At 43.6% G+C, this 24,926-nt stretch overlaps 1 protein-coding gene across 4 annotated transcripts; it reads left to right on the forward strand.

Annotated features, from left to right (window-relative positions):
• Window positions 1–1,281: 1,281 nt before the first annotated feature.
• Window positions 1,282–20,779, forward strand: LOC147626865 (cyclin-T1-3-like). Of its 4 annotated transcripts, none has more exons than XM_086815385.1 (8): window positions 1,284–1,397; window positions 2,092–2,401; window positions 14,703–14,784; window positions 18,361–18,420; window positions 18,822–18,956; window positions 19,076–19,251; window positions 19,382–19,533; window positions 19,616–20,779. In XM_086815385.1, exons 2-8 carry the CDS (start codon window positions 2,187–2,189, stop codon window positions 20,080–20,082), a joined length of 1,287 nt encoding a protein of 428 aa, XP_086671511.1. In that variant the 5' UTR covers window positions 1,284–1,397; window positions 2,092–2,186; the 3' UTR covers window positions 20,083–20,779. The 4 variants fall into 4 exon arrangements, with proteins under 4 accessions (XP_086671513.1, XP_086671511.1, XP_086671512.1 ...); XM_086815386.1 differs by lacking the exon at window positions 1,284–1,397 and adding an exon at window positions 1,433–1,538; XM_086815387.1 differs by lacking the exon at window positions 18,361–18,420 and having other exon boundaries at window positions 1,282–1,397; window positions 19,616–20,685.
• The last annotated feature ends 4,147 nt before the right edge of the window (window positions 20,780–24,926 follow it).

Genomic DNA, 24,926 nt, shown 5'->3' on the forward strand with positions numbered 1-24,926 from the left:
TTTGGAGAAATAATGCTTTTTAGCTCACCTTCAGGAGCCTACCACTTAAGGGATGGCTCTTTGACACACTTGTGACACTTGTTATGATGTATGAGGCCTCTCTTTTGTTGAAAGCAGTTGGGGTTAAGTTTTGTAGGCACAATGCTTAGCTATGGTGGATATTCATCTCATATGTGTGTGTGCAAAAGAAGAGAGAGAACAAAGCTCTTAGAGAGAGTGAAGTGCACAATTGAATGATGTGAATGTTGCTTAATTGATTCAATGATAGCACACACAAATATCTAGATATTATTCTTACTCATATAAGAGGTGATTCACACATAAACACACTACCACACTCATAAGAGTGGGTTCATACACAAGTAAGACCTTGATTCCCAACGAACCCCCCTCTAGGGATTACCTCATACTGTGTCAAGGATAAATCTAGGATCATGGTTTCTCATGTCAGTTTTCCTAGTGAAGGATAAATTACATGGTCTAGTTTCATAGGTGAGTAAGGGGATTCCATGGGTAAGGATAAACAAGGATCAGGTCACACATACACAACACACACAACTCAACCGAAAACAACACATATCTTGGACTTTAAAAAGCCCAAGCATCTTAATAATAGTTTGCTTTCTCTATGGAAAGCTCAGTCTCCTCAATGATATTGGCATCTACCTTTTTGTGAAAGCAGTTCTTTAAATTGTGGTTGTTTTTTCCCACAATGTTTGCACGGCTTCTATGAATAGCAATCCTTCTCTACGTTATTGTTCCTACCATAAAGGGAACACTTTATACCTTTGAAGTTCTTCTTTATGAAGGAGGAGCCGTCTCCCCTTGCTTCTTTGTTTTTTAGCTTCGTTTCTTCTTTCTTGAAGCAGGCTATGATCCCTTCCAAGGTGAGATTGGGCAGGTTCTTCAGTGTGGTGATGAGGTTGCCGTAGTGCTCTTTAGATATTGACTTTATCAATACTGCTAGGGCCACATTTTCTTCCACATTTGCTTTAAGTCATGCAAGTTCGTTAATTAGAGACTTCATTTTATTTACATCACCATTGGCATTAGTTTTCCTAAGAATATGTACCCAACAAGATGGTCGGTTCATGCTTCATTAGTCACAAGTAGGTGACCTCAAGTGTGAAAAATCCTCCTCTGTCTTGCCCCTTTTCTCCCTGTGTGTGCAGAAGGAGGGAATAAGTTGTGTTTAATAAAGAGTAGATAAATAGACGGATTATATAATTTAAATAATTATGCACAATTAAATTAAATATGTACCCAAGATGGTAATGCTTCATGTAATGCTTCATTAGTCATTAGTTTTATTGAAGTGTGAGCTAACTTGCACAACACTACAAAAATAAAAATCTTTCATTTTCTTTCGTCTTTTTTCACCACAATTTCTTGCCCAGGTAACTCCCATGTCCCTTTCTCTTGGTTTTAGGGTTTTTCTACCTGTTTGCTGGCAGGTATTCGGGTTTTCTGCATCGTTTTCGGCCCTCCTTTGCCATCACAAATCAGAGTTCCAATCACAGCAAGCAAGCTTTTTTAGGGTTTGGGTCTTTAAATTTTTTTTTTTTGCGGTCCACCGCGTTGTCATTGCAAAATTAGTGTTTGATCGAATTATTCATGCGTCAGGGTTTTCCGGTGAAGGTTAGGGTTTTCTAAGGCGTTTCAAGTCGGGATAGTTTTCCTCCGTTTTTGTTGCAAAATAAGTTTTTAATGACGCCGGATTTAGTCTATGGCAGGGTTAGGGTTTCCATAGTGGGATTTAGGGGGGTTATTTCGTTTTGCAAACAGAGTTTTGAGTAGTAGTGCTAGGTTTAGGATTAGGGCTATCACGAAAAGAAACGAGTGTTGTTAGGGGGTGTGGTCTTTTGACAGGGGTTGGGGTTTTCTTCATTGGCGAACCTTGAAGCGTTTACCGGCCATGAAATCCAAATAGACTGAGCTTTAGTGCTTGTTGATGAGGTCTAGGGTTTCTTGTTCGAAGGGGGTTTTTGTGTGTTTTTTCATAGCTGAGCTAAAAGAATTAGTTTTTTCAGCTGGCACCGCCAAACTTTCGTGTTTGTTGATAGAGTTTAGGGTTTTATGCATTGCTTGCAGTTATATAGTTGAGTTGGTCGGCAACCGCACAGGCGCCCGAGTGCGCGTGTGTGCGTGTGAAGGAGGATAGAGTAGGAGGGTGGCAAGCGGGAGAGATGGCTGGGCCTATGGAGGGAGAGGTTTGTCAGTCAGGGTTGGCAGCCCCTGAAGAGAACGCTGAGCATCTTTATAGCTCCAGTTGGTACCTCTCCCGTGAGCAAATTGAGCAGAATTCAGCTTCAAGAAGGGACGGCATAAGCCTTGCTAAGGAGAATCAGCTTCGCAAGTCATACTGCATCTTCCTGCAAGACCTTGGCATGCGGCTCAAAGTGTAAGTGCCTCCTGTTGCAAATTCTTGGCATGAAATGCTGTTATATTGCCTTTCCATCACTTCATTCTTTGCATACAGTAGACCAAATGTAACTCAGTAACAAGCTGCCATTTAACTTGGTTTCCTTGTTTTTGAATGCATTCATGAGTCTATGAAGAGTGCAGCAAGAGTCTGTGCGGTAGGCAGTGCTGCAAATTTTATTGGCATAAGGGCTAGTGTTGCAGAGTTGCAGGCTGAAGTAGTGTGTCACAAGCAAGCACAGCAAAAGGAACGGAACGGTCTTTATGCATTTAAGCTCTTTGCTTGGCCTCATAGGCTCATCAGCACGGTTGTGAGGTATGAAGTTGTGTTCATAAGTTCTGGCCAGAAAGAGAACAATGAGCATTGCATAGAATGCCAGAGTTGCATGTCAAGCAAGGGGTTCTACCTCTAATGCATAGTAGAGTAGGTAGAGGCAGGAGATAGAAGTAGCTGGTCCTTCAATGACAGGTATCTCTTTAGTACTATCACCGACAACTGTGGCTTATCTGAGCAGCTTATCATCTTTAAAGCAGAGATGTTCAAAAACTTAGGGCAGAAGTTTTATACGACTCAAGAGTTTTCCATCTAAAGCTCTGTGTTGTGAAGTCTGTGAATCCGTACATATCCTTGTAAACTTTTTCAAATTGTGTTTCAATCAGTACCTTGTAAGGCCACCCACTGCAAATAGTTTCAGAATTATCTGACATCAGAATATAGTTGATGAACTGAACGCACAGAAAGTTGTTAAAAGCACATTAATGTAACAGCAAAATGGTAACAGGTGTGGAGGAAGCTGCTTTACTGCTGCAAATGAAAGGGCTGCTTCAGATCTGCCAGATTTTGCACTAGAGGGCTGGCAGATGTCTCTGTTACACCATCAGGTAGAGCCTCAAGCATCATTGGTTTGGGAAATTGATAATTCTGGTTAGTGGGCCAAACTCCTCCGGAAGTGGCAGTGGAATTTCTCCCGAATTTCTTAGTACATCAGGACTTTGCAGATGTAATGGTGGGCCAAACTCCTCCAGAAGAGGCAGTGGAATTTCTCCCGAATTTCTCAGTACATCAGGACTTTGCAGATGTAATGGCTGTTGGAAATCCTGATTATATAATGAACTGGCCTTTTAGAGGACATTAGCAGCTGGCAAACTCAGCTGCCTCTTGATAATGCCTTGAGTATGTTGCAGACCTGAAAATTGCATTGTAGTCCAAGTTTGAGAGCATTATAGTAACCCTTTCCTTGTGTTAAGCTCCCACCCATGTGCATCCCGCATTTGGATGCCATGGACATGCTAAAGCAAACAATTGTAAGGCCCTAAGGCTGGACACATTGTGAGCCCTTGTCGGGGGATGAGTTGGAGTTGCGCACATCCTGCGCATGATGGTGTCATGCCTGTTCTACGCATATTTGTAACTCTTGAATGATGCAACATTGTTGTGGTGTCCTGACCACTTATTAGGCCATGTGGTCGGTTGTCTAGTGCTCATCTTGCTAGTGTCCTTAGCCTATGTGTGAACCTATAGGTTCCCACGCCCTGCCAAGGCTTAATCCTAGCTTGGGTTAGCACACACTCCTCCTAACCTTAGGCCAATCGAGATGTTACACAATCTCCCTCCTTTTATTAGTCACACGTCCTCTTGAATTCATAAGGAGACACACCATTAGATTAGGTCCCTAATCTGTAGATTAGTGTCTAGGTACATAACAAGGAGACTTGAGAAGATGCTATGGGTGATTGTCAAGATCCGAGGATTCGCTTTCAATGGGGTTCGACGGCTTGGAATTAGGTATTAGTAGGCAAATCCTTGGTTGGATTCATGGATTGATAAAATAGGCTTAAGGTTTTTTATAGCAAGTTAGCTATTTATGGCGTAGCTATCACTATATAAGTATAGTCACCAGAAACGTTTCGGGGTTTTTGAGGTTTCGGGACAAAACGTTTCGTCTTTCGGCTAAGAAATGTGGAGGTTTCGTAATTTTTTCTATATAAATACAATAAAATGGTTTAGAACTTGTAGTTTGTAGAATTATTTGGAGGCCTACCTAGTGCTAGCTAGGCACTTAAAATATGGTAAAAGCCTAGGCAATTGTGGTCACAATTGGGCAATTGGGGAGTTGTGGAATTGTGACTCGTGAAAAATTGGGCGAGAAATTGGGGATTTATGAGAAATTGGGCAATTGAGAATTTAGGGAATTGGGAATATTGGGGAATTTGTGAGAAATTGGGGGAGAGGAGGAGGAGGAGGAGGAGGAGGAGAAGAAGAGGTGACTGTAGATCGCGTGCAAGAGAGAGAGCGGGTATTTGGGCTACACACGGAGAAAGAAAGAAAGAAAGAAAAAGATTTTATTAACCTCTTCTAAAGGCCAAAAAACGGCCTATGAGACAAAACCTGTGTACATCATCATCATGTCTGTCACAAAATTCCTTATAGCTTCTATTTTTCTATTGTTCATGTGTGGCATGTGGAGCCTGACATGACATACATGTATGGCTGGTGTAGCCTGACATGGTGTGTATGTGTGGCATATGGAGCTTGACATGACAGTACATGTATGGCTGGTGTAGCTTGACATGATAATACATGTGTGGCTTGTGGGGTCTGACATGGTGTACATGTATGGCCGGGGGGGGGTGTCAGCCCATCTTCTGGCCCCTAGTGGTGTACTGTGCAGCTTTGTCATCTTGTTTTATCTGGCATGCATATGTGTATCTTCAGATTTCATGATTGATTAGATTTTCCGTGTTCAGTTGTCCCTTCCGTTTACATTGGTATCAGAGCCTGGCTTTCTATACAGTTATGCCTAATATGATGCTGGATATGGCTGTAAGGAGTCATTATCCATGAGAGAAGGTTGGGATTCTGAGGTAGCTTTCGTCTTATTGTTGCACCTCGAAAGAGGTTACCTTTGGTTTAAGCGGTAGTGAGCGTGTGGAAAGACTTCGTGGCCCTCTTGTCTGTGTAGGGGCACTGTTGCACTCTTGTCACCACCTTTTGTACAAGGCAGCCTATGGCTGTAGTAGGGGTACCTTTTTGTACCATATCAATATACTGAATTTCCAGCACATCTCTCTCTCTCTCTACTCTCTCTCTATATCTACGTTTTTGCATCAGATGGGTTTCCAAGAGTGTTTAGGGCTGAAAGAAGACTCCCAGAGCTTCCGCGTGTTACACCGCTGGAGTCAGATATTCCAGCAATTCGGTGGTATGATTTAGTACCTTCCAGGAAAGGCCAATCTAGTGGCCGATGCTTTGAGCATGAAGGGACAAGTGACTACGATTCAAACCACTAGATTCGATCTTGTTGGTACAGGACTAGATGACATGAAGCACATGTACACGGATTCCAAGGAATTCGGTACACAGTGGAACATGCATTGGATGCCATAGGACCATGCCACTTTTTGATATGCGATGGTTGGCTTTTCTACAGAGGTCGACTGTGTGTTATAAAGTCGTTCAGGGCAGCTCTTCTCCATGATGTCCATGACGCCATTATAGGTGGTCATAGGAGTATGAATTCGACTCTGGAGAAATTGGAACGGCAATATTATTGGCCAAAGATGAGGCGAGATGTGTTTACATATGTACAACGCTGTGATATTTGTCATAAGGTTAAAGCTCCTCCCGGAAAGAAGATAGGGTTATTACAGCCCTTGTCAATTCTTGAGAGTCCTTTCCAAGATATTTCAATGGACTTTGTCACGAATCACGAATCTGCCTCCCAGTCCAAGTAAGCGTAATACGCAGTGCTTAACTATCATTGATAGATTTGGCAAATTTGTTATGCTTATTCCTTGCAGGGCCAATGTGACCGCCGAGCATGTTGCCGAGTTGTTCATTCGGCATTGGTACCCGATTGGCGGGATTCCTAGGACCATAGTGTCAGACTGCGATGCCAAGTTTACCAGTCATTTTTGGAGGGCATTGTTTGATAACTTTGGTACTAAATTGAATTTTTCCAATGCATTGCACCCACAGACGGACGGCCAGATAGAGATATACAACCAGTTGGCCTTTGATATGCTGAAGTGTTATGTCCACGATCAGCAAGGTAAGTGGGAATCTTATTTGCCTTTAGTTCAAGCTATTTTGAATGATTCTTTTTCTTCAGCTATTGGCAGGACTCCATACGAGGCAGCATTTGGAAGACCTTTCGAGTCATTGTTGACCAGGACCTCGTCTTCAGTACCTGAAGCGAACAGAGTGACAGAGTCTTACCATGAGATTTTAGAGTCAATAAAAGACAGATTGGCTAAAGCGCAAGAGGCCTACACTCGACAGGTCAATAAAGACGGAAGGGATATGAAGTTTTCGGAAGGGGATTGGGTTTATCTTCGGATTATGAAGCAAAGGTTGAAACAGGTGGGCAAGCGATGCCCAAAGTTGTCTTTCAGGAGCTTCGGACCTTTTTCCATCAAGAAAAAGATTAATGAGGTGTCTATGCAGTTAAAGCTACCTTCGAGTTGGACTATGCACGATGTGTTTCACGTTAGTTGGTTAAAACCATATGCAGGTCCTATCCCTTCAGAAGTCAAAGACGAAGCGGAACCAGATATTGTTGATGAAGCAGAAGTTATGGTTCCTGAACAGATCCTTCTGCAGTGTTTCAAGCATGGCTCAGGCCGAAGACTAAGACAGTTCCTCACGAAGTTTCAGAACCGAGGGACCCACGAAGCGGTATGGCTCGACAAAGAGTTTTTCGAAGACTATCCGGCGTTATTGACAAATTATTTGGAGGCTATGCAGCTTCCGTCAAGTTAAAAAGAAGGGCATGTCACGTGCATCCCGCACTTGGATGCCACGTAGACATTTTTGTACAGAAGGTGCAGGACCTGAGATGGTGAACTGGTCCCATGTGAGCCCAGTCCGGGACAAGTCAGCCAGGGATCCATCTTAGTCGTCTGAGGTCAGGTGTGCATTGTCCTGCACAGGAGTCCAAGGTCAGGTGTGCAGTGTCCTGCACATGAAACAGTGCCAGTCCACGCTGTGAGTCTCCCTCTGGAATGATGTGAGTGATTCTGTGTATCTGGTATGGTACCGGGTGCCAGATCACTGTGTAGTTAGTTAGAGTTTGCTTTTAGAACAAGGGGCTAGCCCATAGGGCTACCCCAAGTCTTAGTGTGGGCACGGGGATGGTGTGAAACCACCCCCATGAGGGCCAGGAAGGCCTTGGCTGAACCCACCAGCCATGGAGGGGCTGTAGGACAGCCCTAGGGGCAGGCTAGGGGAAAACATACAAGATATGCAGCCTTTGTATGGCTGTAGGGCAAGTATGGGGCAGCCCAGTCCCCAAACAGCCTAGAAACAGTGTCCAAACTTGGCTTAAAGCAGGCGCCTGATGCCCAGCCAACAAGAGAAAGAAGCGCAGCTTTTATGGGATTTTTCTAGCATTAAATGCTGATTTATCAGTCGTGGGACAATTCAGTGCTAGCCGACTGCTCATCTTGGAGTAGTATAAATAGAGGAGTCCACAATCCCATTGTTTCATCTCAGATTTCATCAAGAGCTCAAGGATACAAGGGCTAGACAAGCCAAGGAGTTGCTAAAGCAAAGGGGTGAAGGATTGTAGGTCAAGGGCAGAGTTTTCTCAGCCAAGAAAGGTCAAGATTTCTGTATTTTCTTTTCAGATTTACATCGTTCTAAAAAAGCAAATAAACCATCCGTGGTGGGGGCCCTACAGCGGGTATTTGGGACCCAATACTGTGTTCTCTCTCTCTCTCTCTCTCTCTCTCTCTATTTTCTGCACATCTTCATTCAGTTTTGTGTGTTAATTCCATCGCGAAAAGAGTGCTGATTTTTGAGCATTGAAGTTATCGATCTTCTCCGAAGCTTCCGCATGTTACACATATGCTGGTCATCGTGGTATTCTGGCTACTACACAGGCTTTGGAAAGATTTTTCTTTTGGCCAGCTCTACGCAGGGATATTGAAGCCTATGTGTGAGAATGCATAGTGTGTGAGAAAGTCAAGTTCGACAGACACAAGACACCTGGTTTACTTCAGTTCTTACCCATTCCCCAGGAACCATGGGAAAGCATTGCTATGGATTTCATTATGGATCTGCCGAAATCGGCACATGGAAACGATGGCTTATGGACTATTATAGATCGTTTTAGCAGACAGGCACACTTTACTCCTACGAGGAAAACAATCAAGCCAGAGCACATGGCGAAGTTGTTCTTAGCTCAGATTTTCAAACATCATGGCATGCCCAAGTCTATTGTGGGGGATAGAAATCCTCGGACTACTAGTTTATTTTGGCAAGCCTTGTTATTTTTCTACTGTTCATGTGTGGCATGTGGACCTTAACATGACATACATGTAGGGCTGGTGTAGCCTGACATGGTGTGTGTGTGGCATATGGAGCCTGACATGACAATACATGTATGGCTGGTGTAGCTTGACATGATAGTACATGTGTGGCTTGTGGGGCCTGACATGGTGTACATGTATGGCCAGGGAGCCAAACATTATGAAAGTCTCTAGGACTAGCTATCTTAGAGATCTTGTGTATTTATGTACTGGGAAGGTTCCGGAAGGATCATGAGCCCTGGACATTTTATCGGATACAACTAAGCAGATGGGTGTTTCTTCCAATATAATTGCACTCATGTGTGTGCTTGACTTTGATTTTATCTTTGGATGACTTCTCTTGTTTGCGTGGACAATGCCTGAGATTTTTGCCTGTGTTGTCCATGGGGCCGGGGACGCCTGGGCACCTTGTGGACGTGTATGTGCACACCTGTTTGGGACTGACAGGTGGTCTACATGTGTTTTGCCGGTGGTAAGTATTCCCAAAAACTCAATTTACAGCTTTATGAGTTCACATGTTAATAATTATGGGTGTAGGTTCACGCTTACTTATAAGTGACGGGACAACTTATAAGTGAGTACACATTGAGCAGGACTTATTTAATACACGTGGCGGCCAAAGACCGGGCACTGGACATTATTTGGACTGCCTTCATGTAGGCGCCCCTTTCTGGACCAAAAAAGCACACGTGTGGGCTATTTTCAGCGGGGAAGCCTCTATTATTGAGAAAACTCCAGGTTGGAGGGGGCACATGCTTTTTAGGAGTGCATGAGGGCTGGTCGGCTGGTTTTCAGCCTGTTGGCAACTTTCTACAGCCATCCATCGCGACTAAAGTTCACCGGATGCATAAGAGAAGGTGGCCGACTCCTTTTGCATGTTCTCCACTGCTGGCCGGCTGATTTACCTCTTGAATAGAGGTTGGACAGAGGTTAAAAACAGGGAGGAAGAGCTGGTCGTGGGCTTCTAGAGAGTTTTCCTTCCGACCGGAGGTTTGCATGCTTGTGCACAATTGTTGGGGGGGGGGTGTTCAGCCCATCTTCTGGCCCCTAGTGTGGTGTACTGTGGAGCTTTGTCATCTTGTTTTATCTGGCATGCATATGTGTATTTTCAGATTTTATGATTGATTAGATTTTCTGTGTTTAGTTGCCCCTTCCGTTTACAATGTCTTAATGGACATCAAATGCGATTCCTTTTTCTTCTCTTTAGCCAGTTTCTTATTGCACTCACTAATGTAGTGCCTTGGTTTCTTGCAGTAGTGCCACTTGCCCTTCTTCTTGGGCTCATCTGTATCACTTTTGCCTTTGTCCAGAATCAGCCTTGGGCTGATAGCCACTCTTTGCTTTTCCCTTGCCCTTATCATGGGCAACCAAAGCTTGATCACCTACATGTGCCATGGAGGACTTATTCTTCTGTGTTGTTTCTCTTGTAATAGCAAACCAACCAACTCCTCAAACAATAGGGATTGAGGGTTGCCTCTCAATGACAAGGTGAGAGAAGTGTTGAAGTTGAGGTATGACTTTGGCAATGAATTCAATGTCCTGGATACAAGTTCTTTTTCCGGTACGACTTCATCTATATTGAGTAATTGCTCTCTAAGATCTTGGATCTTAGAAAGAAGATCAGCCATATTGTGATGTTCTTTCATGTCCAAGTTTTCAAGCCCTTTTTTCACGTCACCCGTGCATCCCACCTTTAAAAATCCGGAGTGGCAACTAAAGGCTTTACAGCATGTTGAGCACCTCACCTTGGAGTGGCAGGTGCAATGTCTATAGGACGAGGTTCATCCCCGCTCACATAACTCCACAAGCTTTTAGCCAGAAGCAATTTTTTGACCATAAAGCTCCAAAGTGAATAGTTGGTGCTATCCAACATATCTTGTTAAGTGAGTACACCAAATACATCCGTTGCATTTTGTGCCATAATGACTGAATGCACAAACTGACAACGTGCTAAATACTTCTCTTGAAAGAGCAAACGCTTCTGTAGGCAAATCCCAAAAGCACCAATGTGCTGTGCCAGGCAACTCTGCTGATCTTATGCAAATGAATTACCCACAAAATGCCTGCGAATTGACTGTATACAACAAATTTGTGCCAAAAACCTGTAAAGGGGCAGCAATGGTGCTCCTAAATAGAAAAGTCCCAAATTTATGTATGAAATTGGGTTGTAATGTGCGCTAATTGCACAAAAATCTAAAACCCCTAAATTTTTGTGTTATCTTGCAGCTTCAAGAAGCAACACGATTGGGAGCAGGAGTGGGAGAAGTACTTGCACATATATTGAATTATAAGAAAATGAAGTACAAGACAAGACATAAAGTGTGGTGTCCTTTCACACTAGATGTCCAAGGGGGAAAACCCAATGGCCCCTGGTAAGTCCATGTTCACACATAGCACTACTAATATGTAAGACGCCTTCACTTACAAGCTTTCACTCTCAGTCATCGATGACTCCATTTGATTTGTTTCTACTTCTTTGGCGGCATGATGATCTCCTATTAAAGCAAAACCATAGATGGCAAAGACAATGTATTTAGATCATGTATTAACAACCACTCTAGACCATGTATTCTCACTCTCCTATAGCAAAGACAACCGAAGCATTTAGGTGGTGAGATGCATGTGAATTTATGTGCACTAAGGCCATGTTAGCCCAAGTGCTAGCACTTGGGCTTGGGCCATCATGGCTGAGGGCATCCATCATGGTTACTCCTTTGAGGGCCATCATGATCGGTGCCTTGGCTTGGGTCGTCATGGTTGCAGCGTGAGAGGCATGCTTGCAGCTTGAAGGCCATAGGGCAGCTTGGTTACCTATGCACTAAGGCCATGATAGCCCAAGTGTCGGCACTTGGGCTTGGTCCATCATGGTTGAGAGTCCAAGTGATGATTTCCGAAGCTCTCAAGAGAATGCACTAAGGCCATGTTAGCCCAAGTGCCGGCACTTGGGCTCGGGCCATCATGGTTGAGAGCCCAAGTGACGATTTCCGAAGCTGTCATGGCACACCATTCCCTTAGCAATCAATAATTAGTCTGCCTTGCAGTGCATTACACCATGAGTAGATTGAGTGTCGGTAAAACATGAAAGTACAAAGCTAAGTATCCCAGAAACAAGGCTTGTTGAGCCCTTCATGTACAATGGACAAGAAAAGTAATCCATGCCGTAAGTATCATCCGCATCAAAGATTGAGCAAGTAGCATCGATGTCAACCTAAATGCCTTTAGTTCTCCCATACTCAACCCGAAGGCAATGGGAGGATACCTACAACTGGACGGTGTTGATTTTCATCGCATGAGTCTTGTGGCCTTGAAGATACTTTGGTGCCTCAATGAAGCTCTCCTTCGTAACCCTCTCTAGAATTGGAGCTTTGTGGGAAGCTGTGGTGGGGACACCCATGTATGACTCATGTGAAGCCGGGTAAAGTCCAGGTGGTACCAGATGGTTGATCTCTTTTTGGAGAGATCCAAGAATGGGGAGTCCAAACTACTGGCAAAAGAGGGAAGGCGGTCCATTTGGAGGCCGTGCATGTTGAACCAACTCGCGATTCGCGAGCACTAGGACCTACTTTGGCCCTATCGTGCCAATTGTTTAGAAGAATCAAATGCTATCCTCGGAAGGCGATGTGTACAAATTGGAAATATAGATGATCGTCTGAAAGAGAGTATCAACTGTTAGGAAAGTGAATGCTGCGAGAATCAAGAGAGAGAGAGATGCACACAGATAAGACACGGGTGAGGCAACAACAACTGTACTCAACAGGGGAAGGCTACAAGGATGGGCGTCCAGGAATCAATCCCAAAAGGTAAGAACAACTGAAGAGGGGGTGGCCTATAAATAGGCCTCAGTCAAGGAGGTCGGCCAGCTCAGCAAGGAGGTCGGCCCTGAGCAGATGGCCGACCAGATCTGGTCGGCCCCTTACTGAAGGGTGGCCGACTGGTCCTAGCCCTGGCCCAAAAACCCGTCTGGAAACAGCCTCCAGAATGGCCCTAAATCTCATAGAAACGGAACCAACTGTGGACCTCTCACTGGCCGGGCACAGCCACAAATAAGCCCTCTCTCAAATAGAAAACCATGAGATGCCCTAAATCTTAACACCCTCTCTGCAGCTCATGGTGAGCAACACATCTGAATACACCATCCGATGAAGATGCCGCCATGAACGCCAAAGAAGAAGGGTACATACAACTCTTTCCCAAGCTGATGCTGTAGGTCCCTGCCTGGAGAATGTTGGCTGGAACACACCAAAGCCAAAATCCTCCCAGAGAACTCATCCCATAGCGGAACCTCTGACTTCGAACACTAGACTCACTAGGTCCATAGTCGATGCACAAACAAGCAATGAACGCAAACACCATTGGTCCATAACGCAAAAAAAAAACTGTCGCTGCTGCCTGCTAGAATGTCAACTGATAAGGGTCAGAAGCAACCCATCACCCTGCCTCCCACTTGCCCTCTTTGGCTGTGACATCGTGGAAGGGGGAACCTGCCCTAGAACGGGGCAACAGGTGCCAATTCAGCCCTCAAGGAACGGCCACCCTTTGCGGAAAGGTCGGCCTCGGAATCAGATGACGAGCCAGCATCCTTCTTGGTTTTGCAATCTCTCGCCAAGTGTCCTCGTTTCCCACACTTGTAACACCTGCTTCTGCTCTTCTTCGTTTTCTCCAGACCAGCAAGGGCCGCATCACCTCGGGTAGTAACTGACAACTTGCCTTGGGACATGAGAAGGGACTCTTCCTCGAGCAACAAGGGACTGAGGGCATCGAAATCCAACTGCTGACTCGTGACCTGAACCCACAATGCCCGGGAAACCATATCATAATCAAGCGGGAGTTTGATGATGATAAGTGCCGACAACTGAAGAGAAGTCAATGCGGCTCCCATCGATAAAAGCTGAATGACCTTTGCCTTCATCAGAAAAGGCTGCATCGTACTACCACTGAGAAACTCAAGACTGAACAGCTGCCCCAAACTGTTGCCGACTGGAGACAGAGACATCGCTATGCCTGCAGTAAATCGCCTCTTTCAGGTGCCCTCACTGAATCCCGAGCCAACCTGAGCTCTGATACCATGTTAGGAAAGTGAATGCTGCGAGAATCAAGAGAGAGAGAGATGCACACAGATAAGACACGGGTGAGGCAACAGCAACTGTACTCAACAGGGGAAGGCTACAAGGATGGGCGTCCAGGAATCAATCCCAAAAGGTAAGAACAACTGAAGAGGGGGTGGCCTATAAATAGGCCTCAGTCAAGGAGGTCGGCCAGCTCAGCAAGGAGGTCGGCCCTGAGCAGATGGCCGACCAGATCTGGTCGGCCCCTTACTGAAGGGTGGCCGACTGGTCCTAGCCCTGGCCCAAAAACCCGTCTGGAAACAGCCTCCAGAATGGCCCTAAATCTCATAGAAACGGAACCAACTGTGGACCTCTCACTGGCCGGGCACAGCCACAAATAAGCCCTCTCTCAAATAGAAAACCATGAGATGCCCTAAATCTTAACATCAACGACCACTCGTTCTACCCCAAACTCAGCCAAGACTATCTCATGTGGTATAGAGGGCTTACTCTTGATTATACATGAAAACATCATCATGTGCACTCTCTCTGTCCTCCAGTGCTCCTCTCCCAATTCACCTCCTCAAAAAGGATCCCCATACATCATAGCTGGCCTCACCACCAATGTGTCAAACAATAACCTCTTGGTACTGGGTTTCTTAAAGTAGGCTTGGATGCACTCTCTATCCAAATGAGTTAAAGCATGATATCCTTGTGGTAAGCAGGCGGGTGCATGGTGAAGATAGGACTGGCTAAGGTGACATACGAATTAACTATTAGGAGTATCTGGCTGCCACTTGGTGTGTGTGTGTGTGTGTGTGTGTGTGAGAGAGAGAGAGAGAGAGAGAGAGAGAGAGAGAGAGAGAGAGAGAGCGGGAGGGAGGGAGGGATCTTTGCTAACTTTCACTGTGATGGAATGTGCAGTCCTCAAGTGACAATCGCTACGTCAATCGTTTTTTGTCACCGCTTCTTTCTCCGACAATCACATGCAAAGAATGATAGATATGTGAGTAACCTCATTTCAATTATTTAAATGGTCATTTTGCCATGGAGTCTTGTTTTAACACCTGCAAAAAATCCATGTGCCCAAATAAGTATCGGATACAGGGGAGAAAGATCCTCCATGATATTTTCCTCGTGCTTTGCTGTGTTCCATTTTCATCTATTTTATCAAAACTTAAGTAACATTTTGATTCAGAAGTGGTTTCTTAAAGGAGTCTTTTCAAGTAAAGGTTAGTACTGTGTTTGTGATTGTGCACTTAATTTGTTGCTTAAACATGTTTACCAATCCACGGAGTTTCAAGGTTTGTTATCTTTTCTTTATTTGGTATAATTTACTTGAATTTCCTAGATGCTAAGGTGATGCTATGTTAAGACTAAGTTTTGGACTCTTGTCAATGCATGGGGTTATAGTAGATAGTATTACGGATGAGTTCTCTAACGTGTCTAAGAGGAGTCTTGACGATGTGTGCTTTCTTACATGGTTGGTTTTCTATGGCACACTATGGTTTAGAGTGCATCTCGTCAATGTCTCGAAGGATTGAGTCTTGATCCCTTTTCTTTCAGATGTTTTTTAGTTCTTTTATCTTCTCAGTTGTATTGTTTCCCTACTTGATGAGATATGTGGTCAAGGGCTACGTATGGTTCAAGATATCACCCATAAATAGAGTGAGGTGTTTTGCATGTCCTAAGGTCCTGGGGCCTTTGCACAGGAAATTGACCTTGTGTCTCACTCCATGACCACCTGGCATCCGTTGTACATGAATGGGGAATCTTACGCCTAGGGTGTACTCGAGCTTTTGGAGACTGGACACAATGACGAACAGATTTAATGCAATTGAATGTATGGGTGGTGTTCAGGAATTGGGAAGGTCTTGCAAAGACACAGTATATTTATTTATTTTTTTGATTTTGGATGCATCAAATTCAAGTGTTTCCAGGGTGTGGGCGCTTTATGTTAAAGAGGTGCTTCATTGATTCAATAAATCACACTGACCTAGTTTTTTCTGATGACCACAGGAATTTGAAGATTAGGGCTCAATGCATTATTGGCCACTCACTGTCTTTAACTGCACCGAGCTTCAGACTGGGTGCCTAGCCTAGTCTTTATATTTGTCAGCTTGTGTACATTTGAGGAGTTGACAAAACTATTTATTCTCTGCAGGCAAAGCCTTTTCTATACCTTGTCCTCATGTCTTGTGTCACCAGGAGGTGAAACTTTTTGCGGTTGTTTTCTTTATTTACATTTCTTTATAAATATATATATTTTTCTTTTCTTTCTCTTTGGTTGCTGTTATTTTGCCCCCGGGATCTCTCGGATGGGCTTGGGCCATTGCAATGTCAGAATGGGTCAGCCAGTGGGACTTTGGACCAGTGGTTGGCTAAGCCTGAGAACTGCATTGAAAGATGAATGACAGTGTCCAGGACATGGCCACTGAATGAGGGCATAGGCCGGTTTACACTAGTAAGTGGCCGCCACCGAAATGTGAATGTATCTTGAATTTTGAAGTGACCATAGTGGTCAAAGATGGTCAGGAGACCAGAAGGAATGCAGATGACATCATCCCTAAAATCTAGGGAACTGCTATTTTTGGCAGTGTCGGAATTGAAAAGTCTTCGCGTCAGTTTGTGCAGAATGTCAAGGGGACCAAAAGCTAGCAAAGGACTGTTGTGAGAGTGTGAACCAGTCAGGAGATTTTTAGCTTGGAAGATTGCATGTGGAAAAGGCTTAAAAAATGTGCCAAGTGTCAAATTTATGTGCATTTTCCACACTGGGAAGAGGGAAGTGTGGGATTTTGGGCTGAATGAGGCTCATTTGCAGCCATTATGGTGGGTTGTTGCAGGTTAAGAGCTATTGTGGTGCACTCCCTTGCCCTGCAACTCATGTATTGAGGGTTGAGCTTGCTCCCCACAGCCTCTCTCTCTCTCTCTTTCTCTTGCAGACTATGGTAATGCTCTCATCAAATAAAATCAGGTACAGTTGTGTGAATCCATTGGGTAGTCTGATGCCTATGGAAGTGAGCCTGTCAGTTGGGACTCATTCTGAGATGTTATGGAACAGTTTTAGTACAGTTATGCTGGCAAATTTCTCCTAGAATTTGTAAAACTCAGTTGGTGCAAGTAGAGTGCTTTGTTGCACTCGTGCTTTGTATTTTCCAACTTTTTAACAATAAAGAAATACCGCAAGGGACGCCGGACTTCGGGGCCAATGTGTTGTTGAGCGAGGATTCTGTGATTGTGTGTCTAAGTAAGTCCAGGTTATTTGTGAATGAATTACCGCTTTATGTGTCCATAGACCGGTTTTATCTTGTGCTGGTTTTTACTACATGCCTGCTTTCCACTGCTTGTTGAGGTTTTGGCACCTCACTACTTGACAACTACTACCTGCATTCATCTTCTGCCTGGACCACACTTTTTTTTTTGGCAGTAGTTAGCACCCTTTTGCAGCTGTAGCAGCGTTCCTATAGTTATGTGGTATGGCCACCACTTCACTGCCGGGATTGTCCTAGTTGCAATCTTTCTGTTTTAGAAGAGCTGGTAGTGGTTGAAATTTTCACCAGGGGTTCTGAGAACTTGCTTTCTTGCTTCAGCTAACTCATTTTTACATCTTGACTTTTTGGGTGATCATTTGTCTTGGGGGTGAGCTTCACAAAATTCAATTCCAACCAAGTATTCTATGATCTATGATGATGGGGTTGCTTTTGTCTATAACAGGTTAGCTGTGGGGGCACAATGTACACCGTCAACACATGAGGAGGGGCAGCAGGGAAAGTTAAACGTTTGTGGGTGGGGAGATCTGAGTTTGGGCTGTAGAAGTATGATTCTGCTGACTTATCGTGATTCACGCTGTAAACAAGTTGGTTTCTTAAAGAGAAGAGCTAATCACAGGACGATATCAATATAGGGCAATAGAAATGGAGAGGCTATCTAGAATCATGGCTGGAGATCATGTGTTGTCTCTTTGCCATGTGACTGTCAGTCCATACTCTATACATGATGTTACTTTGTGGAGCTTTTTGGAGAGTTGAGCTCGTGTGGGCAGGAAGAGCTCAGTCTTGCCAAAGTGGAATTATTGTCTTCCAATTTTGTGTCTATTTTATTGCAGTTTTACTATCAATTCAGGCTTTTAAACCTCTAGGGGAGTTTTCACTATCAATTCAAGCTTTTAAACCTCTGGGGGAGTTTTCATTGCTAGTGCAGAGGTCTACTTTTCCTCTTGTTTACGCTGCATGATACTTTTGCCATTGTGGTTGTGTGTTAGAGGTCTGTGGAGGCCTACATTCAAGGTCATTGTGTTTACTATTGTGCACCCTCTACTCATTGTCATTCTCATGTGCCTTCCTGAGAGAAGCTATGGATGTTCCAACATTGAGGCCCTTGTCTTGTGTGCTAGAGGTCTGTGGAGGCCTACATTCAAGGTCATTGTGATACCATCGTGCACCCTCTACTCATTGTTATTCTCATGTGCCTTCCAAACTGGTTCCTCTCTCTCTGTCTCTCTCTCGTTTTTATGCGTCAGCTTCTTTTTCTTGAATTTTCTTTCTTGAGTTTGAGCTAGTCAACGGGGAAGCTCTTTGGACAGGGTTCGATTATAGGTTACAGCAGCAGGATTAATGAGTACAACAAACATCATCATAGAAAGGTAAAAGTTCTGCCTATTGTCATTGAGCAAATCATTTTTAGTCGTCAATTCAGATGCAATCTTTAGTCAGAGACCAGTCATTTGTGTTGCGAATCTGTTTGCAGTCTTGGATAAATATCAGGTTTTCTTGTCGAAGAGAGGCTTGCCGGTGTCTCATCCATTCATGCTTTTTTAAAATAAATGTTGACATTGTTGCGTATGTCTAGCATTCAATGTGTTTAAGTCATGCTGTTCATATCATTTTTCCTGTTTTAAATATTCTTAATGGCGCCTCTCTCTCTCTCTCTCTCTCTCTCTCTCTCTTCCATGGTGATAGTAGTCAGTTTGATGCGTCTTACCATTTGTAGAGGTTCTCTAAGAGCAGTTTGTATGGGATTCTTGATGTATATCTATCCTGGCAGACAATCGCAACGGCTTGTATGTTCCTGGCTGGAAAAGTGGAGGAGACGCCAAAATTGCTTCAAAATGTGTTATTTCTCTCATATGAGATCAGGCACAAGAGAGACCCGGCAGCTGTACAAAGGATAAAGCTGAAGGTGATGGATAATATAACAGAAAATGATTCAATAAAATGACCGAGTGGAAGTTTGGTTTAGAGTGGATGTTTCTGGCTTGCTTTGTATCGCGTGGCTGATTTTAGTCCCTTTTATTTCAGGAGGTCTATGATCGAGAAAAAGAGCTGGTGTTGCTAGGGGAGTGCCTGGTTCTTACAACCCTTGGCTTTGATCTGAATGTCAACCACCCGTACAAACCTTTGGTTACTGCTGTCAAGAATCTCAAAGTTGCTCAGAATGAACTGGCTCAAGTGGCATGGAACTTTTTAAATGATGGGTATGCACTTTGAAAACCCATTTTTTACATTGTTTGTACGAACCAGCTTCATCATGGCCTTCACCTTCAGAGAAATTTTGGAAATACAAGGACTTCACACGTGTAATCTGTTGAAGAAAAAAATGTGCAGGTTGCGCACTTCACTGTGCTTGCAATTTAAGGCTCATCATATTGCAGCTGGGGCTATATTTCTTGCTGCTAAGTTCCTAAAGGTCAAGCTTCCTACTGAAGGGGACAAAATATGGTGGCAAGAGTTTGAGGTTACCGCCCGACAGTTGGAAGGTGAGACTGCTTCTCCAGAATTTGCGTTTCCCCTGAATATTTTTTCATCGGGTTTTGAGGTTTTAAGGTGTCTTTTTTGCAGATGTGAGCAATCAAATGCTGGAATTATATGAACAACACCGAGAACTGACTCTCAGCTCGAGTGCGGCCAGTAGTGCAGGTGTAAGTGTAGCAGCCAGTGAGGTGCCTCCTCGCACACCCCAGGTTGCAGAGAAAAGGTCTGTCGTGAAAACAAAAGGCAGGGCAGAGACGGAAGTCGAGGGTGGTATTGAACAGTTATACCATCAAGACCAGCGGAATAAACCCTGCACTGGTTTGAAGAAGGCAAGCATTGATGACAATTTGTGCATTGCCAAACCAGAGCCTAGTGAACAAGTAGTTCTGGTTGCAAACCTGGAAGTTCGCTACCAGGATGGTGCTGTAGATGGCAAACATCGGCATGCATATAACTGGGACCATCAAGATGAGACTGGAACCAACCTTTATCACCTGGACAGAGATGGGCAAGAACGAGAGTGCAAGAGGCCATGCTATGATCATGTAAAGTAAAGAAACTGCTACCACCTCACACCTCTCCTAGTTAATGTTGGAATATCTCATCTGTCGGTGGTGGCATCGGATTGTGGTGTTTTTAGATAGCCCATGTGACTGCAATCAGATTCTTCCTTCTGAGAGCAGAAGTGTAGCATCCTTGAGACTTGAGACTTTCATGTAATTAATTGGTACCGTTTCTTAATGGGTGCTAGAATGGAGCTCTTGTTGGCAGCAAAGCAGTGCTTTTTAGAGCATCATGCAATTTTGGATAGCAAAGCAACACCCTTTGGAGCAGACTGGTTTTATTAAGGAAGACCATGTGGAAGTCACCAGTCATGGCAAAGAGTGGAAACTGCTGCTTTATATAACGAAGGTCATGGCATAGTGGAAACTGGGCTTAGCATGTTAGGAGAGGATGATACTGCCAAACTCTTGGGGAATGAAGGGAACTTTGAAAGTGTCTTTTTTGATGCTTTACTTGCTGGCTTACCAACTATTACGTCTCAAGGACAACACTACATGGTAATAAAAAGGTGTCTCACATGTAATCGACATACAAAGTGAGTTTCGTATGTGTACAAATCACCATAAATTTACAGTTGGGCTGTTAAGATGCAAGGTCGATGTTCATAAACATGTCCAACATAAGGGTCCTTGTTGGAGTTGATTAAAATGTGTTCCTGCACATCAATGACTGAATGGTTTAAGGTTTTAAGTACAGCAGTCTGCAAATGTGACAAGAGGTTGGTCTTTGTATGTTGTGAACACTTACTTTCGATGTTTGTATGTTGTGAACACTTACATTCGATGTTAAGGACCTGAACAATCAACAAGTCCTTGGTTGGAGTCCATGAAAATGTGGTTCTGCACATCAATGACTGAATGGTTTAAGGTTCAAGTATCACAGTTTGTGAATGTGTTACGATGTTGGTCTTTGTAAGTTATGAACACTTACATTAGATCTTAAGGACGTTAACAGTCAACAAGATTCTCAGCTGATCAGGGCACAGTTAATAACAAGCCTTCACTACCCAAGCGCTCTTATGTTCGGTTCCTGCTTTCAATGTGATATGTAGTAACTTTCATTAGTATATCTTGTAATTTGCTTCACATTTTTCCTCCTTGTAAAGCTGTGTGGATAAATTATCGTGGGCAATAAGAATGGTAATCAGCAATGTGATAACATTAGATTACAATGTGCACCTTTTACTGGGTTGTCAATCTTTAAACCATTGGCATTGATTGTTTTCTGGTAGCTTGTGTGACCAAGCATTAGCATTCAGCCATCAATTCTTAAGTGTGTTAATTTTTTTTAATTGAGAAGCTAAGAGTGCACGGTCATTTTTTTTCTATTTTGGTCCCAAGGATGTCAATTTCTTGTTAGATAAATCAAGGTACATGCTAGCTTCATATCATTTCTCCCATGAGGGAGAATGGCTATGAACAAAAATGAAAGACTTTACCTATCATGCGAGGGTGGAATGGTGGTATTTGAAAAGTATACATTTTAGACATTTTAAAATTTTCTATTAGTAGTTATTTTGGAAACTTGTAGGCGATGCATCTCCAATTTGAGATTCACTCCTTTTGTTTGCCATATCCTCAATATTATCAATCTTTGTTGGGAGAGATCTTGGTTGATTAATTCTGTTCTTGGTTACGGATTTGAGTTAGAACAAGAACTCTTGTATTGGGAAAATTCATTAACCTTGTGTTCCCCACATGTCAAGTTTGCTGCCATTTTCAAAGAATACATTCCCTTTGAAATCCTCATTGAGAGTTATCCTTAGTTGTGATCCATCCATCATCTCTACTTCCCCGTGTTACATTGTTGTGGTGGGACTCATGAAGTGAAAGGTGAGAGGGAGATTTGGGTCTCATGGTGGTGGTGTTAAGGCATTGAGGCCAACCTTGTCAAGATAGGAGGCTACTTCTGGCAGTTGAAGGACTTACATGGCACTCCGTCGATGGATGGATACCCTATAGTGATTGTTGAGGGTGGTTTTGACTTGTGCATGGATGATGGCTCCTCGGGCCTTGCGGAGCATTTTTGGTTCTAGGGAGCATGAAACTTCTTTTTGTTTGCCATATCCTCAATATTATCAATCTTTGTTGGGAGAGATTCACTCCTTTTGTTTGCCATATCCTCAATATTATCAATCTTTGTTGGGAGAGATCTTGGTTGATTAATTCTGTTCTTGGTTACGGATTTGAGTTAGAACAAGAACTCTTGTATTGGGAAAATTCATTAACCTTGTGTTCCCCACATGTCAAGTTTGCTGCCATTTTCAAAGAATACATTCCCTTTGAAATCCTCATTGAGAGTTATCCTTAGTTGTGATCCATCCATCATCTCTACTTCCCCGTGTTACATTGTTGTGGTGGGACTCATGAAGTGAAAGGTGAGAGGGAGATTTGGGTCTCATGGTGGTGGTGTTAAGGCATTGAGGCCAACCTTGTCAAGATAGGAGGCTACTTCTGGCAGTTGAAGGACTTACATGGCACTCCGTCGATGGATGGATACCCTATAGTGATTGTTGAGGGTGGTTTTGACTTGTGCATGGATGATGGCTCCTCGGGCCTTGCGGAGCATTTTTGGTTCTAGGGAGCATGAAACTTCTTTAATTGTGACCTTGGTTTTGGCAAATGGATCAAGAAGATCCATAAGTTGCCTTCAACCATGCTTCAAGATCTTGATGTTCTTCGTGCAAGGATTAAATTTATAATCTTGGTAAGTGTGTAGATGGTTTTTGTGCAATGCAATGCAAGGAAGAGGGTTGGATGTAGTGTAAACAAGACTTGATGAAAGTGACGGGGGGCTAAATGGGAAGGAAGTCTAGAGTTTGTGGTCTTGGAATGAACATTTTGTGTGTACTACACACTTGCCCGAGAGTGAGAGGTTTGTATAATTTGAAATCTTAGGTTATGTATGTGGTTTATCTGGTATGCGTTGGAACTGTCTGGGTATATATAGTTGGACTTTTTGGGTGGGATGGCTCTCATTGGGTAGTGAGCCACTCTATGAGAGCCTTAACATCAGAAGCATACTAAGCCTTGGTGCATTGATGTCCCTTGCTCGATAAACTCCTGATGCTATTTGCATTAATGTTTTCAGTTGTTGTGTGTCTAACAACATCAAATGTCCTGACTAGGGTCATGTGGTCCTCACTCCTTGGTGGGCTTCCTACTTGAGTCTGGGATTGGCCTTGAGGTTGAGGTGCTAGCTCAGATTGGCCTTGAGGTTGCCCTTCGGCCTTGGCCTGAACGGTTGAGCAAATTCTTTGCCAACTTATCCCTGCACATGTTCTTGACTAGAATTCTAGCTAGTGCTGGTTAGGCACTCTTGGCCAATGAGTGTTTGGATGATGCATCCCCCACCTCTTGGTTCAGATTATCTACCATGTCTATTGCCTTATAGCAGCAGTCATTGACGATGCAGTGCTTAGACTTATAGAGATGGTTGTGAAGCTTCCGATCATCTCCTCAACAGAGGCATAAGCTCTAATGCCTACCTATCAAAACCCCCATGTATAGGCTCCCACAATTGTGATAATTACTTCCAGTACTACCACCTCAATCAATTCCTCCACAACAATTTTTGGTGACTCTGCCCATCCGCTGCAGTAGAGACAAAAACCCACGAATAAAAGAGCTATGAGTCTTATGAAAAAACAAGACCCATATAAGCAACAATAATATATCTTGAGCAGGCTTCACCCATACAATATTCAAAGCCATGGTGCAACAAAGAGCAAGAGACCTTAATAATATGATATGTCCATTGATGCAATGCTTTTGATGCAAAGTCCCACACTGTATTGTGGAGTGTCCTCACAAAGATATACACTAAATCTCCGAGTCCTCCAAGCGCTCTGAATCTTGTGCCGAGTCTCAACGTTATTCCTTATAAGGGCACATGTTATAAGTGTGGATTTTCCCATGCTTACAAGGATTATCCCAATAGAGTGACAAAATCGTCCTGTGGGCACAAGCAAGTCTTAATGTGCAAGGAGGTCCCCTTTAATGCTAGCACAAGGCTCCAAACAAAGATAAGGGTAGTGCCAGGGGGCCAACCATCATAGCAAGACAAATGTCCATTGATTAGGATAGACCAGACAATGCTTGGATACCTAATATGTAGGATCGCCACGCCAGAGAGGTGTGGTTCGACACCCATACACCCATGTAGAGAAGCATACAGACAGATTGCTGATGAAGGAGACTTTGTAGTAGTGAAAGAAGATTACACAGTTAAAGTAAATGCCACAAGATAGTACTATTATTTGTAACACAAGATTACAAGAGAGCTGAGTACAATACTCATGTACATTACTCTATCACAATACACTAGAGTTTCAACAAGAATCTACTTCTCTTCAACTAACTCTGTCTAAGTCCACACATGTTGTACATATGCGCACGTGTTGGTTACATCTTAGATCCTAACAGATTGATGATAATAAGGCATTGTACAAAAGGTACATGGAGGTGGTTGTGCCATTATGTGGCATTATGGAGTCGGCCATGTGGCAATGCCGGAGTCTGTTAAGGGTCTGACAACCTTCATGCCTCTTTATCCCATGCTCTCTTAGATAATCACTAAATTCATTGGAGAAATATTCTCCCCCACCGTGTGCTCTTAGGCATTTTATGTGCATGCTTTTGTCTTTCTCAACCATAATAACCTTGAAGCTCTGAAAGTGCACAAACACTTTACTTTTCTCTTATATGAAGTATACCTACACCTTCCTAATGTGATCGTCAATGAAAGATACATAATAGTCACATACTCTAATTAATGTCTTCTTGCAAGTTTTTGCAAGTACAATGAGAGAAGGCATCATCCTCAAAAGGGGATG

This window comes from Cibotium barometz, chromosome 21, assembly GCF_041138505.1.
Source record: "Cibotium barometz isolate CiBa-2024 chromosome 21, ASM4113850v1, whole genome shotgun sequence".
NCBI lineage: Eukaryota > Viridiplantae > Streptophyta > Polypodiopsida > Cyatheales > Cibotiaceae > Cibotium > Cibotium barometz.

Coding starts and splice junctions, on each gene's coding strand:
- LOC147626865 (XM_086815385.1), top strand. CDS start 2,187: ATGGCTGGGCCTATGGAGGGAGAGGTTTGTCAGTCAGGGTTGGCAGCC. Junction 18,957..19,075: donor TACAAAGGATAAAGCTGAAG/GTGATGGATAAT, acceptor CTTTTATTTCAG/GAGGTCTATGATCGAGAAAA. Junction 19,534..19,615: donor TACCGCCCGACAGTTGGAAG/GTGAGACTGCTT, acceptor TCTTTTTTGCAG/ATGTGAGCAATCAAATGCTG.